General features: G+C 38.5%; 1 protein-coding gene across 5 annotated transcripts in view; it reads right to left on the bottom strand.

The window, feature by feature from the left end:
• The window catches only part of nfrkb (nuclear factor related to kappaB binding protein), a 164,885-nt gene that overhangs the window by 68,818 nt on the left and 83,867 nt on the right, over nucleotides 1-12,200 (bottom strand). For all 5 annotated transcript variants that reach the window (XM_069894378.1, XM_069894375.1, XM_069894379.1 and 2 more), the window contains exons 14-16: nucleotides 9,629-9,672; nucleotides 8,799-8,859; nucleotides 5,515-5,689 (exon numbers count right to left, since the gene is read on the bottom strand). In XM_069894378.1, the coding sequence (XP_069750479.1) occupies nucleotides 5,515-5,689; nucleotides 8,799-8,859; nucleotides 9,629-9,672 (280 nt within the window). The remainder of the gene's footprint in view (nucleotides 1-5,514; nucleotides 5,690-8,798; nucleotides 8,860-9,628; nucleotides 9,673-12,200) is intronic.

The raw sequence follows: 12,200 nt of genomic DNA, 5'->3' as shown, positions 1-12,200 counted from the left end.
ATAAAATTCATCATTAATCTCACAAGGTTTATAAGTGATAAGAGAGTTCCGTCTAACAGCATTAATAGTCCTCGAAACCTGTTCTTTCTTTAATTGCCATGCCAATACCTTATGTGCTTTCTCTCCCTATTCATAATACTGTTGTTTAGTCCTATGAATCACACATTCAAATTGATAAGATTGCAAAGTATTATATTCCAATTTCAACCTAGATAATTCTATTTTCTGATCTTCTATAGCATCTTTCTGAAATTCCTTTTCTAACTCATCAATCTGTTTCTCTAATTCAAGACTCTGATTTAATCGATTCTTTTTATTATAGAAGTATAACTAATTATTTGTCCTCTCAAATAAGCTTTCATAGCATCCCATAATACAAACTTACTTTGAAAAGAATTAGAATTTTCTTTCAGAAAAAAGTTAATTTGTTTTTTCAAAAAATCAATAAATTCCATATTTTTTAACAACATTGTATTAAACCTCCAACGATAGGCCACTTGAATTTTCTCAGAAGTTGCATATGTAAAATATAACAAAGAATGATCTGAAATCACCCTACTTTTATATTCCACTTGTTGTATCTTCCCTTGTAAATGTGCTGATACTATAAAAAAGTTAATCCTTGAAAACGATTCATGTCTAAATGAATAAAAGGAGAAATCTTTCTCTGTCGGATTAAGACGTCTCCAAATATCTACTAAATTAAGTTCTTTCATCAACGCTTGAACCTGAATTGCCATCTTAGATTTCTTAACTTTCTTCGGAGATTTATCCAATAAAGGTTCCAAAGCACAATTAAAATCACCACCATCTAAAATATTATCATTAGCCAGACTTTTAAGTACCCGTTTTTTAACCCTTTGTTTTCAAGTTTAAACTTTTTAAATTTTAGTTTAAAGAATTAAGGAATTATTATGGCCATTAATGGTAAAAAGATTAAACCTCAAGTGCAGAAGTAGTTACATTTTCGAAGTGCTGAAGATTTGCGGCCTAAACAACTTGTTACAGCTTCAGGTTTAATTTCTTCAGTGTCTAAACCACAAAGACTGCCTATGGGAGCTGAAAAAAAAATGTCTACTATTCACCAAGTGAAGGATGGCACTGGAATTACCCATTCTCTGAAGGAAGGTGCGTGTTCCCAAGAAGTGGATCCCGATTCTGGAAGCCTTTCGATTTTAACGGAGGGAGCACGCAGGAAGACGACTCCATTGTTTGAAATATATCAGGAAGCATTTCAACCTGAAGATATCACTTTCCTCCGTGATTTTGCGCAAAAACAACGAGCTGTGGAGGGAGACCAGCGGCGACCCCCTGAGGAAGTAAGACCCGCAGTAAAACCTCTAAAATGCCTTTTGTTGAATTGCAGCAGGAGCTGCAGTTACCTGGTTCTGCCACTACGTCAGAGAAAGCAGAGCTGAGCTTTTCTGAGCTACAATATATGCAGTTAAATGTTGTCATTCAACCTTTAATGAATGAGATGGCTCAAATGAATGCTAGTATAAGTTCAGAATTGAATACAATTAAAACATGTGTGGAAGCATCTTGTGAAGATTTTATAAAAATTCAGTCTGCTTTTTTGGAATGTAAACAAGTGGTTTCTAACACAGAAAAAGTGTTGAAGGTTGAAAAATCAGTTACAGAATTGCGAGAACGTGAGGAGTTAGAGAGGAAAATAGACTACTTGGAGAATCAAAGCAGAAGGAATAATGTGAAAATCGTTGGTTTGCCAGAAGGTATGGAAGGACAAGATCCTCTTCGTTTTTTTAAAGACTGGATCCCACAAGTACTAGGGCGAGAATTTTTTTCTGGAGGCTTGGTACTGGAAAGAGCTCATAGAGCTTTAAGAAGAACACCTTTACCTGGTCAGCCACCTAGACCTGTAATAATTTGATGTTTGAATTATTTGGACAGAGAAGCAATACTTCGACTAGCAGTGAAAAATGCGAGACAATGACAAACTCCGTTATTGATTCAGAATAGCAGAGTTTTTTTTATCCTGATTTGAGTCGAGGTCATTCAACGTTGACTTCGATTTAATCCAGTTAAAGAAGTTTTGTGGCGTAAAGGTTATAAGTCTACTTTTCGCTACCCAGCAGTGTTGAAGGCGTTTTAAGGAGACTATCAATTTTGTTTTTTTGAGAATGATCAAGAAGCAATGATATTTGCTGATTGATTGCCAGATATAAGAGGACGAAGACATAGTCCACCATTGTCTCCTAAAGAAAAATCTGGTTGTTCTGGAAACGGAAGAAATGGCAGAAATGGGAAAAAACGGGAATGGAAAGAGTCCAACTTCTTCTGAAATGGGATCTCTGAGTTTGGAATCTCTTGGATGAATAGAAAAATTTTCTTATTCTTATTTTACTTTTTATGTTATTATGATATTTTGATGTTATTCATTGTTCGGCTGGGGAGGGAGAAATTGGCTCTAAGTTCTTTACTAGTCATCAGCCACTGGTGGGTGACCCACACCCAATTTTTGTTTAGGGATTACTACCTTTTGGTAGTTTTTTTTGGGAGGGGGATTTTTTTAAAATTGTTTTTTTTTATTTTCATATTAGTTAGCTTTTAATTTGTGATTTTTTTCTCCTATTGGAGGGCCTATATACGTTGATTTCAGTTTTCATATAAAGATATTATTGGTATTTAGCAATAATAGTAGATATGTCAAAGTTGAGGTTTGCTACTTTTAATGTTCGAGGTTTAAACAGTCCGATCAAGTGTAAGCGAGTCTTGGCGCATATTAAGAAAATGAAAATTGATGTTGCTTTTTTACAAGGAACACATTTTAATGTCAAAGAAAGTATGAAATTAAAGAGAGACTGGGTTGGGCATGAATATTCTTCTTCATTTAATTCCAGGGCTAAAGGTGTAGCAATTTTGAGACATAAAAATTTATCTTTTCAATTACAATTAATGGAGGAAAAGGCAGGATGTATTCTTAAATTGAATTGTAAGATTTTTTTAGTGAATTTTGGACTTTACTTAATATTTATGCCCCAAATGTAGATGATGAAATATTTATTTCAGATGCATTTTTATATCTGGGTCAGGCTAATGATAATATTTTAGTTGGTGGTGACTTTAATTGTGTTTTGGAACCTTTATTATATAAATCTCCAAAGAAAGTTAAGAAATCTAAGATGGCAGTTCAGGTTCAAGCATTGATGAAAGATCTTAATTTAGTAGATATTTGGAGACGTCTTAATCCGACAGAGAAAGATTTCTCCTTTTATTCATTTAGACATGAATCGTTTTCAAGGATTGACTTTTTTTTAGTATCGGCACATTTACAAGGGAAAATACAACAAGCGAAATATAAAAGTAGGGTGATTTCAAATCATTCTTTGTTATACTTTACATATGCAACTTCTGAGAAAATTCAAGTGGCCTATCGTTGGAGGTTTAATACAATGTTGTTAAAAAATATGGAATTTATTGATTTTTTGAAAAAACAAATTAACTATTTTTCTGAAAGAAAATTCTAATTCTTTTCAAAGTAAATTTGTATTATGGGATGCTATGAAAGCTTATTTGAGAGGACAAATAATTAGTTATACTTCTAAAATGAAAAAGAATCGATTAAATCAGAGTTTTGACTTAGAGAAACAGATTGCGGAGTTAGAAAAGGAATTTCAGAAAGATGCTACAGAAGATCAGAAAATAGAATTATCTAGGTTGAAATTGGAATATAATACTTTGCAATCTTATCAATTTGAATGTGTGATTCATAGGACTAAACAACGATATGAATGGGGTGAGAAAGCACATAAGGTATTGATGTGGCAATTAAAGAAAGAACAGGTTTCGAGGACTATTAATGCTGTTAGACGGAACTCTCTTATCACTTATAAACCTCGTGAGATTAATGATGAATTTTGTTCATTTTATAAAAATTTATATACATCTGAAGAAAAACAAGAAACTGGATCAGTTGATCTTTTTTTTATCACTGTTGAATTTACCGATATTGGAGGATACAGATATACAAGAGTTGGAAGAACCATTTATTGATTCGGAAATTAAAATGGCTATGATGGAAATGTCAAATGGTAAATCGCCTGGTGATGATGGATTTTCGGTTGAATTTTATAAAATCTTTTATGATGATTTATCTACAGTATTTGGGGATGTATTACGTCAAGTTGGAGAACATTATGAATTACCTGAGTCTTGTTCTAGTGCTTTAATTAGAGTAATCCCAAAAAAAGATAAAAATCCTTTGAAAGTATCTTCATATTGACCAATTTTGTTGTTAAATGTAGATTATAAAATAATAGCTAAAATTTTAGCGAATATATTGGCTAAATTTTTACCTGTTGATTCATATGGATCAAACAGATTTTATAAAGAATAGATATGCTTCAGATAATATTCTGCGTGTGATTAGTTTGATTAATAGATTTCGACAATCTTTAGATCATCCGATGGTGATATCTTTAGATGCAGAAAAAGCATTTGATAGAGTTGAGTGGAATTTTTTGTTTAAAGTTCTGGAGAAATTAAAGTTTGGTCCTTTCTTTATTGGTTGGATTAAGGCTTTATATAGTAAACTGGTAGCTAGAGTATTGACAAATGGCTTGATTTCGGAACCTTTTAAATTGACTCGATCAACTCTTCAAGGTTGTCCTTTATCACCAGCTTTGTTTGCGTTAGTGATTGAACCTTTAGCACAGCTGATAAGACAAAATACACAGATACAAGGTATGAAAGTTTTAGACGAGGAGTATAAGATTAATTTATTTGCTGATGATGTATTGGTGTATTTAATAAACCCAGCTCAGTCACTTTTGCACTTGAAGGAATGTTTAACACAATATGGATGTCTTTCTGGATATAACGTTAATTAGGAAAAAAGTGAAATATTACCGGTAAGTGAAGGAGATTATTCAGTTTATAAGAATATTATTAACTTGAAATGGACTGATCGAATTAACTATTTGGGTATAATTATGAATGTTGAATATCAATCTTTATATAAATTAAATTATGTTCCATTAATTGAAAAAAACTGATTTGATTAAATGGAAAGATTTACCTATTAATTTATTGGGTAGGATAAATACAATTAAGATGAATATTTTTCCGCGTATGCAATTATAGCTTTAAGCATTTCCCCAACTACAGATATTAAAATAACTGGCCTATAGTTCCCTGCCTTTTGCCTATATATCTTTTTTTAAAATAATGGTGTTACATTCGCCATTTTCCACTCCACTGAGTCCAGAAAAATTTGGTAAATAATCACCAAAGCCTCTATTATATCTCCTGCTATTTCTTTCAGTACCTAAGGATTCATCCCATCAGGGCCAGGGAATTAGCTATCTTGAGACCCAACTTTTACTATTTTCAGCATTTCCAAAGGTTCCCTCGTTTCATTTAGTTTTTTCTTTGATAATTTTTTTTTTAAAGCTTAAACAGGATGAATTTTTTAAACACTTTTTTTACATAAAGCTAATTAAATTCCCTTTCCAGCAGAATCCCTAATATTGAAGTCTAGTGTCTGAGTCTCACCCAATGACAGAATGGTGACGTAGGCTGGCCTGTCAGACCGTAGCAATGAATGTTCTCGTGCCTTGTTGAGTGAAGGATCCTTGTCAAACACTCCCTTCACAGGGCCGACTACAGAGTCAAAACCATGCATACGGAAAGTGAAGGCCTTGTGGGGCTGGCTGTATCGTTGGCGCTCCTGTGGAGAAAGGACAGATCGTCAAATATAGTCTGGAACAGGATGTTCCACACTATAAACTAAGGTGAGCTCAGGTCCCCACTCAGGGTTTACAAGGTCAACGAAAGGAAGGAAGATTGATCAATGGATGCTGAACAGAAACCAACTGGGACTAGTCATCCCCTGTGCAACCGGCAACGACTGGAAGTCCTGAAGACATTTTGTACTGATATGTCCTCGGATGCAGACATCATTTGACAACATAGAAAATCGTTGTTCGTTGGTCCAAAACTAAAGAAGCAACTAGGAATTGATCGCATCAGCTCAGACTGGGAAAGGGAGGAGTACCAGAAAGGTTGACCCTGGTGGAATAAGCCCAGGTAGCTGAGGTAGGTGGGATGGAGGTTACAGGATGCTGTGTCACCAGCTTCCAATCCTCCTGTGATACAGCGGAAATACCAGAGGGCTGAAAAACAGCAACTATAACAAAAAGGGGCAAAGCTACATGAGGCCAATGGAAATAAAAGCAGTGGCAGCACAGATGAGAAACTGGCAGAAAGGGAACAGTGGTAATTTAAAAAAAATTATCTTTTTAATTTTAACATACAGCACTATAACAGGTCCTTTTGGCCTGTGAGCCCTTGCCGTCCATTTATTCCCAATCAACCCTTTCAAACAGTGGGGGGAAACCCACACAGACATGGGGAGAATATACAAATTCCTTACAGACAGTGTGGAATTCAAACTCCAGTCCCGATCACTAGTGATGTAACAGCATTGGACTAACTGCTACGCCAATTGTGCCGTCAATTGACAAAGAGCAGTGTTCCTCGAGATCACAAGGACAGGGCTGTACAGCACAGAAATGAGCCCTTCAGCCCATCAAGTCCACACTGACCCTGAACACACCGAAACTCATCCATATTTTGCATTAGGGCAGTGTACAATGCCCACTTAAGTGTTTATCTAAATGCCTCCTATATTTTGTAATGTAATGCTAGTGAGACCCAAAAGTCTGCAGACACTGTGATTGTCTTTGGCTTGGCTTCGCGGACGAAGATTTATGGAGGGGGTAAAAAGTCCACGTCAGCTGCAGGCTCGTTTGTGGCTGACCAGTCCGATGCGGGACAGGCAGACACGATTGCAGCGGTTGCAAGGGAAAATTGGTTGGTTGGGGTTGGGTGTTGGGTTTTTCCTCCTTTGCCTTTTGTCAGTGAGGTGGGCTCTGCGGTCTTCTTCAAAGGAGGCTGCTGCCCGCCAAACTGTGAGGCGCCAAGATGCACGGTTTGAGGCGTTATCAGCCCACTGGCGGTGGTCAATGTGGCAGGCACCAAGAGATTTCTTTAGGCAGTCCTTGTACCTTTTCTTTGGTGCACCTCTGTCACGGTGGCCAGTGGAGAGCTCGCCATATAATACGATCTTGGGAAGGCGATGGTCCTCCATTCTGGAGACGTGACCCATCCAGCGCAGCTGGATCTTCAGCAGCGTGGACTCGATGCTGTCGACCTCTGCCATCTCGAGTACCTCGACGTTAGGGGTGTGAGCGCTCCAATGGATGTTGAGGATGGAGCGGAGACAACGCTGGTGGAAGCGTTCTAGGAGCCGTAGGTGGTGCCGGTAGAGGACCCATGATTCGGAGCCGAACAGGAGTGTGGGTATGACAACGGCTCTGTATACGCTTATCTTTGTGAGGTTTTTCAGTTGGTTGTTTTTCCAGACTCTTTTGTGTAGTCTTCCAAAGGCGCTATTTGCCTTGGCGAGTCTGTTGTCTATCTCATTGTCGATCCTTGCATCTGATGAAATGGTGCAGCCGAGATAGGTAAACTGGTTGACCGTTTTGAGTTTTGTGTGCCCGATGGAGATGTGGGGGGGCTGGTAGTCATGGTGGGGAGCTGGCTGATGGAGGACCTCAGTTTTCTTCAGGCTGACTTCCAGGCCAAACATTTTGGCAGTTTCCGCAAAGCAGGACGTCAAGCGCTGAAGAGCTGGCTCTGAATATATACACAAATACCCTGGAGGAATTCAGCAGGTCACGCAGCGCCCAAAGGAAGTAAAGACATACAACCAACGTTTTGGGCATGAGTCCTTCTTCAAGGCCATGTAAGCAATGCTCGGATTATTTAGTTGAGTTTACAAGAGTAAAATGTTAAGAAATTAGGTACACAAAGCTGGGCAGAAATTATGAATAATTTCAAGATGTCGGTGCTGCTGCAGCAGTGGACCTAGAAGGAGCAGGGGAGGAGAGACCCGTCTTCTATCCTATCTGAGATGCTCAGTGGCTGAAGGCCTTATACCAGGCCGCAAAGACAGATTCATGAAACCAAGGCTTGGATCCACAAAGATGCCAAGGGCAAGCAGGGCTCCCAGAGGTCCTCGGGCACCGACAGCTTCCTGGTCATCTCAGAACCAAGAGCCGAGGAGGGATGCTCGGACACCTGGAGCTTGGATTCACCGCTGGACCGGACAGGGGGCCGTGCGGTTATGCAGATTACAGGAGTGCATGGGGTGGTGGCAGGATCCATGGACAATCTGTGTCTTTCTTTTGCTTCTCCTTATCATCTTTAGAGTGACACTGGGCTAGTGACTCTTTGTGTGTCATTCCAGGCAAAGAAAAGAAAAAAGATTTTTGAGTATTTTGTATACATGACAATAAATAGAATCTTGAATCTTAAACAGTAATAATAGGTGTAAATGCCAGAGTGGGAAGAAGGAAGTTTGAAGTGCTGCCCTTTCACAGAAATGAGTCACTGTGACAATAAAAGGGCCGAGATTTGAATGGAATGGAGCAATACGCACATAAACTCTTGAGATTGGCGTTCTACACAAGAGTGGGATCCACGGATTCGAAACGAGAGAGCGAGTGCAGGAGCAGGGAAGTTTGGAATGGAGCAAGACGCACATAAACTCTTGAGATTGACGTGCTACATGAGAGTGGGATCCACGGATTCGAAATGAGAGAGCGAGTGCAGGAGCAGGGAAGTTTGGTTGAGCCTGTACATTAAAACATTCCCTTTGTCTGGAGTAAAACATGAAAGTCTGTAGACACCGTGTCTGCTTTGCTTCTGGACTGAGGAGGGCTGGGATTGTAGAATAATTATGTATCAATAAGGCACAAAGAGAGACTCCTCACCTGTTCTTGAAAAACCCGCTTTTCATCTCCAGTGCTCGGTCTGACAACGTAGTCAGTTCGCCTGCAATTAAACAAAAATACTCGTCACTGACCCCAACTGCCCTGCTCACTGGAACAGCGCCCCAGAACTAAGGAGAATTTCTGCACAATCTCCCCTCTGTTCTCTGAGGTAAAACAATGTTCCAACTCCACAATCTGCCTCTGATGAATGACAATTAGCCAGTGGGGAAGAGTTGACATGTGGGTTTGAATCGTTCTCTAGGCAATCAACTCCATTCATCCAACTAACTGCATTGTGAGAAGGGCAGAGAAAATCCTGCTCATCCACCACGTGTGTTCAAATATCCCACCGACTCGGCAACTGGTCAATGGCTGCCACTTTCCTCGTTCTGTTTTCCACACGTTATCTATCGGCTGCACTGGAAAATTTGTCAGACAATTGCAACACGTAACATTTTTAAAAAGTGAACTTAAACAAATGTTGAACGAATAATTGGCATCATATTCAAATGAAAAATCCAAAGGTCTGACATCGAAGTCCCGACTGATGGAGTTTTTCTGTCACACACAGCCCTCAGATCCCCAGCTCCACCTGCTGCAACCTCACTTCATAAATACTTCACAGTTCATACATCAAATCAGCTGGCCCAAATTGTTTCACTCGATAAGAACATTCGCACAATAAGATCTTTAAACTCAGCTCCTGAACATAAATATTGCACTGGAGTAACAACACATTCTGCTTCCACAACAGTGATAATGTTACACCCATCAACCCACTGCAGAATCTCCTCAGGCCCCAAATCCACAATGGATTAAAAAGTACTTACATTCTGGGATTTGGTGGTGTGATGTCTTGAAGCTCATCAGATTCCTGTGTGAGAGGAGGGAGAAACAATTAATTCATCACTACTGCTTTATGAGTGCCACTTAATGCAAATCCAGAATTAATTTAAAAAAACACTAATTCTGGTGTAGAAGACTATATTAACCTCATAACAGTCATACAGCTTGGAGTAGAAGTATGCTAAGTTGGCATTCTGGAAGAGTTCCACTTGCCTGTGTTTGATCCATATAACTTAACCCTTTCCTCTCCATGCATCTGTCCATATAACTTAACCCTTTCCTCTCCGTGCATCTGTCCATATAACTTAACCCTTTCCTCTCCATGTATTTGTCCATATGTCTTAACCCTTTCCTCTCCATGCATCTGTCCATATGTCTTTAGCAATTGTGCCTGCTTCTACATTATTCTCATGGCAGCTTGTTCCAGATACAGAACAATCTGTGAGTGAAAAAGGTGCCCCTCTGGTCCTTCGTTGTTCCACAGATTATGCTATAGCCTTGTTGCTTCACTCCATCCTGGCCCATCTGGAGAAAGGCGCCTCATACACCAGGTTGCTGTTCATTGATTTCAGCCTCGTGTTCAATACAAGGTACTGATCAGCCATGATCATAATGAATGGTGGTGTAGGCTTGAAGGGCCAAATGGCCTACTCCTATACCTATTTTCCATGTTTTTATGTTTCCAAAAGCCCAAGCTCACTCAACCTTCATTCATAAGACATGTTTTCTAATCCAGGCAACATCCTGGTGAATTTCTTCTGCACATTTCCACATCCTTCCTTTAATAAGAGTTGCAACTTGACTGAGATGTTCTTGAATACAATTGCCCAGTTATCTAGGTGCTGAATAATTATTTGTGTGAAGACCTTTGATGCTTCAACAAGTACTTTACTCTGAGCAATTTTTTTATTCCAATCTACCTTTACAATTCCATTAAGTTATTGAAATTCCATTAAGCCATTAGATACAATCTCTGTGCGACACAATAACCAATTTCCAGTCCAGATCCTCCAAATTCCCCACCTACATTCGTGATACCTCACATGCCCTCCATCTCTTCGATGACTTCAGATTCCCCAAAACGAACCGTCTTATCTTCACGATAGATGTCCAATTCCTTTATACCTCCATCCCCCACACAGGTCTTAAAGCCCTTTACTTCATTCTGGACCAGAGATCCGATGAGTCTCCCTCTACCACCATCCTCCTCCTCCTGCCAGAACCTGTCCTTACTTTAAACACGGGTATCCGCATAGGTACCAGCTACATCTGCCTGTTGTGGGCTTTGTGGAGCAATCCATGCTGCAAGCCTACACAGGCAAGATCCCTCAACCTTTCCTCTGGTATATCAGTGACTACATTGGGGCTGCCTCATGCACCCGTGATGAGATTGTCTTTTTTTTTTAATTTTTTATTTTTCACACCATAAATCACATTAGCCATGATATACACTTTTTCTTTTTCACACATATACAGTGACTTTTTCTCCCCCCCCTCCCCTCCTCCCAAGCCACCCCCCCACCCCCCTCCCTCTCATCCATTTTAGGTATACAATCTAGGTTGCATTAAACCAGTCAGACAATGTTGTCATTCAACAAAAATACACCAGAAATTCTACTGAGTCCATTCTTTTCTTTCCTTCTCCTTCCATCAACTTAGGTAATGTTTGTCCCCGGTAGGTTTTCGCTATTGTATTTAATGTAAGGCTCCCATATTTGTTCGAATATTTCAATATTATTTCTTAAACTATATGTTATTTTTTCTAATGGAATACATTTATTCATTTCTATATACCATTGTTGTATTTTCAAATTATCTTCCAATTTCCAGGTTGACATAATACATTTTTTTGCTACGGCTAGGGCTATCTTAACAAATCTTTTTTGTGCATCCTCCAAATCAATTCCAAATTCTTTGTTTTTTATGTTACTTAGGAGAAAGATCTCTGGATTCTTTGGTATATTGTTTTCTGTTATTTTATTTAATATCTGATTGAGATCATCCCAAAATTTTTCTACTCTCTCACATGTCCAGATTGCATGAATTGTTGTTCCCATTTCTTTTTTACATCGAAAACATCTATCAGATACTGTTGGGTCCCATTTATTTAACTTTTGCGGTGTAATGTATAGTCTGTGTAACCAATTATATTGTATCATACGTAGCCTCGTATTTATTGTATTTCTCATCGTTCCAGAACATAATTTCTCCCATGTTTCCTTTTTTATCTTTATATTTAAATCTTGTTCCCATTTTTGTTTAGTTTTACCATTTGTTTCCTCATTCTCCTTTTCTTGCAGTTTAATATACATATTTGTTATAAATCTTTTGATTAACATTGTATCTGTAATCACATATTCAAGGTTACTTCCCTCTGGTAAACTCAAATTGCTTCCTAATTTATCCTTCAAGTAGGATCTCAGTTGGTAATATGCCAGCGCTGTATCTCCAGTTATATTGTATTTATCTCTCATTTGTTCAAAGGATAAGAATCTACTTCCTGAAAAACAATTTTCTATTCTTTTAATCCCTTTTTTTTCCCATTCTCTAAAGGAA

This window comes from Narcine bancroftii, chromosome 8 (assembly GCF_036971445.1).
Source record: "Narcine bancroftii isolate sNarBan1 chromosome 8, sNarBan1.hap1, whole genome shotgun sequence".
Taxonomy (NCBI): Eukaryota; Metazoa; Chordata; class Chondrichthyes; order Torpediniformes; family Narcinidae; genus Narcine; species Narcine bancroftii.
Note: the sequence above shows the minus strand (reverse complement) of the source record. Positions and strands in the feature narration are given on the sequence as shown.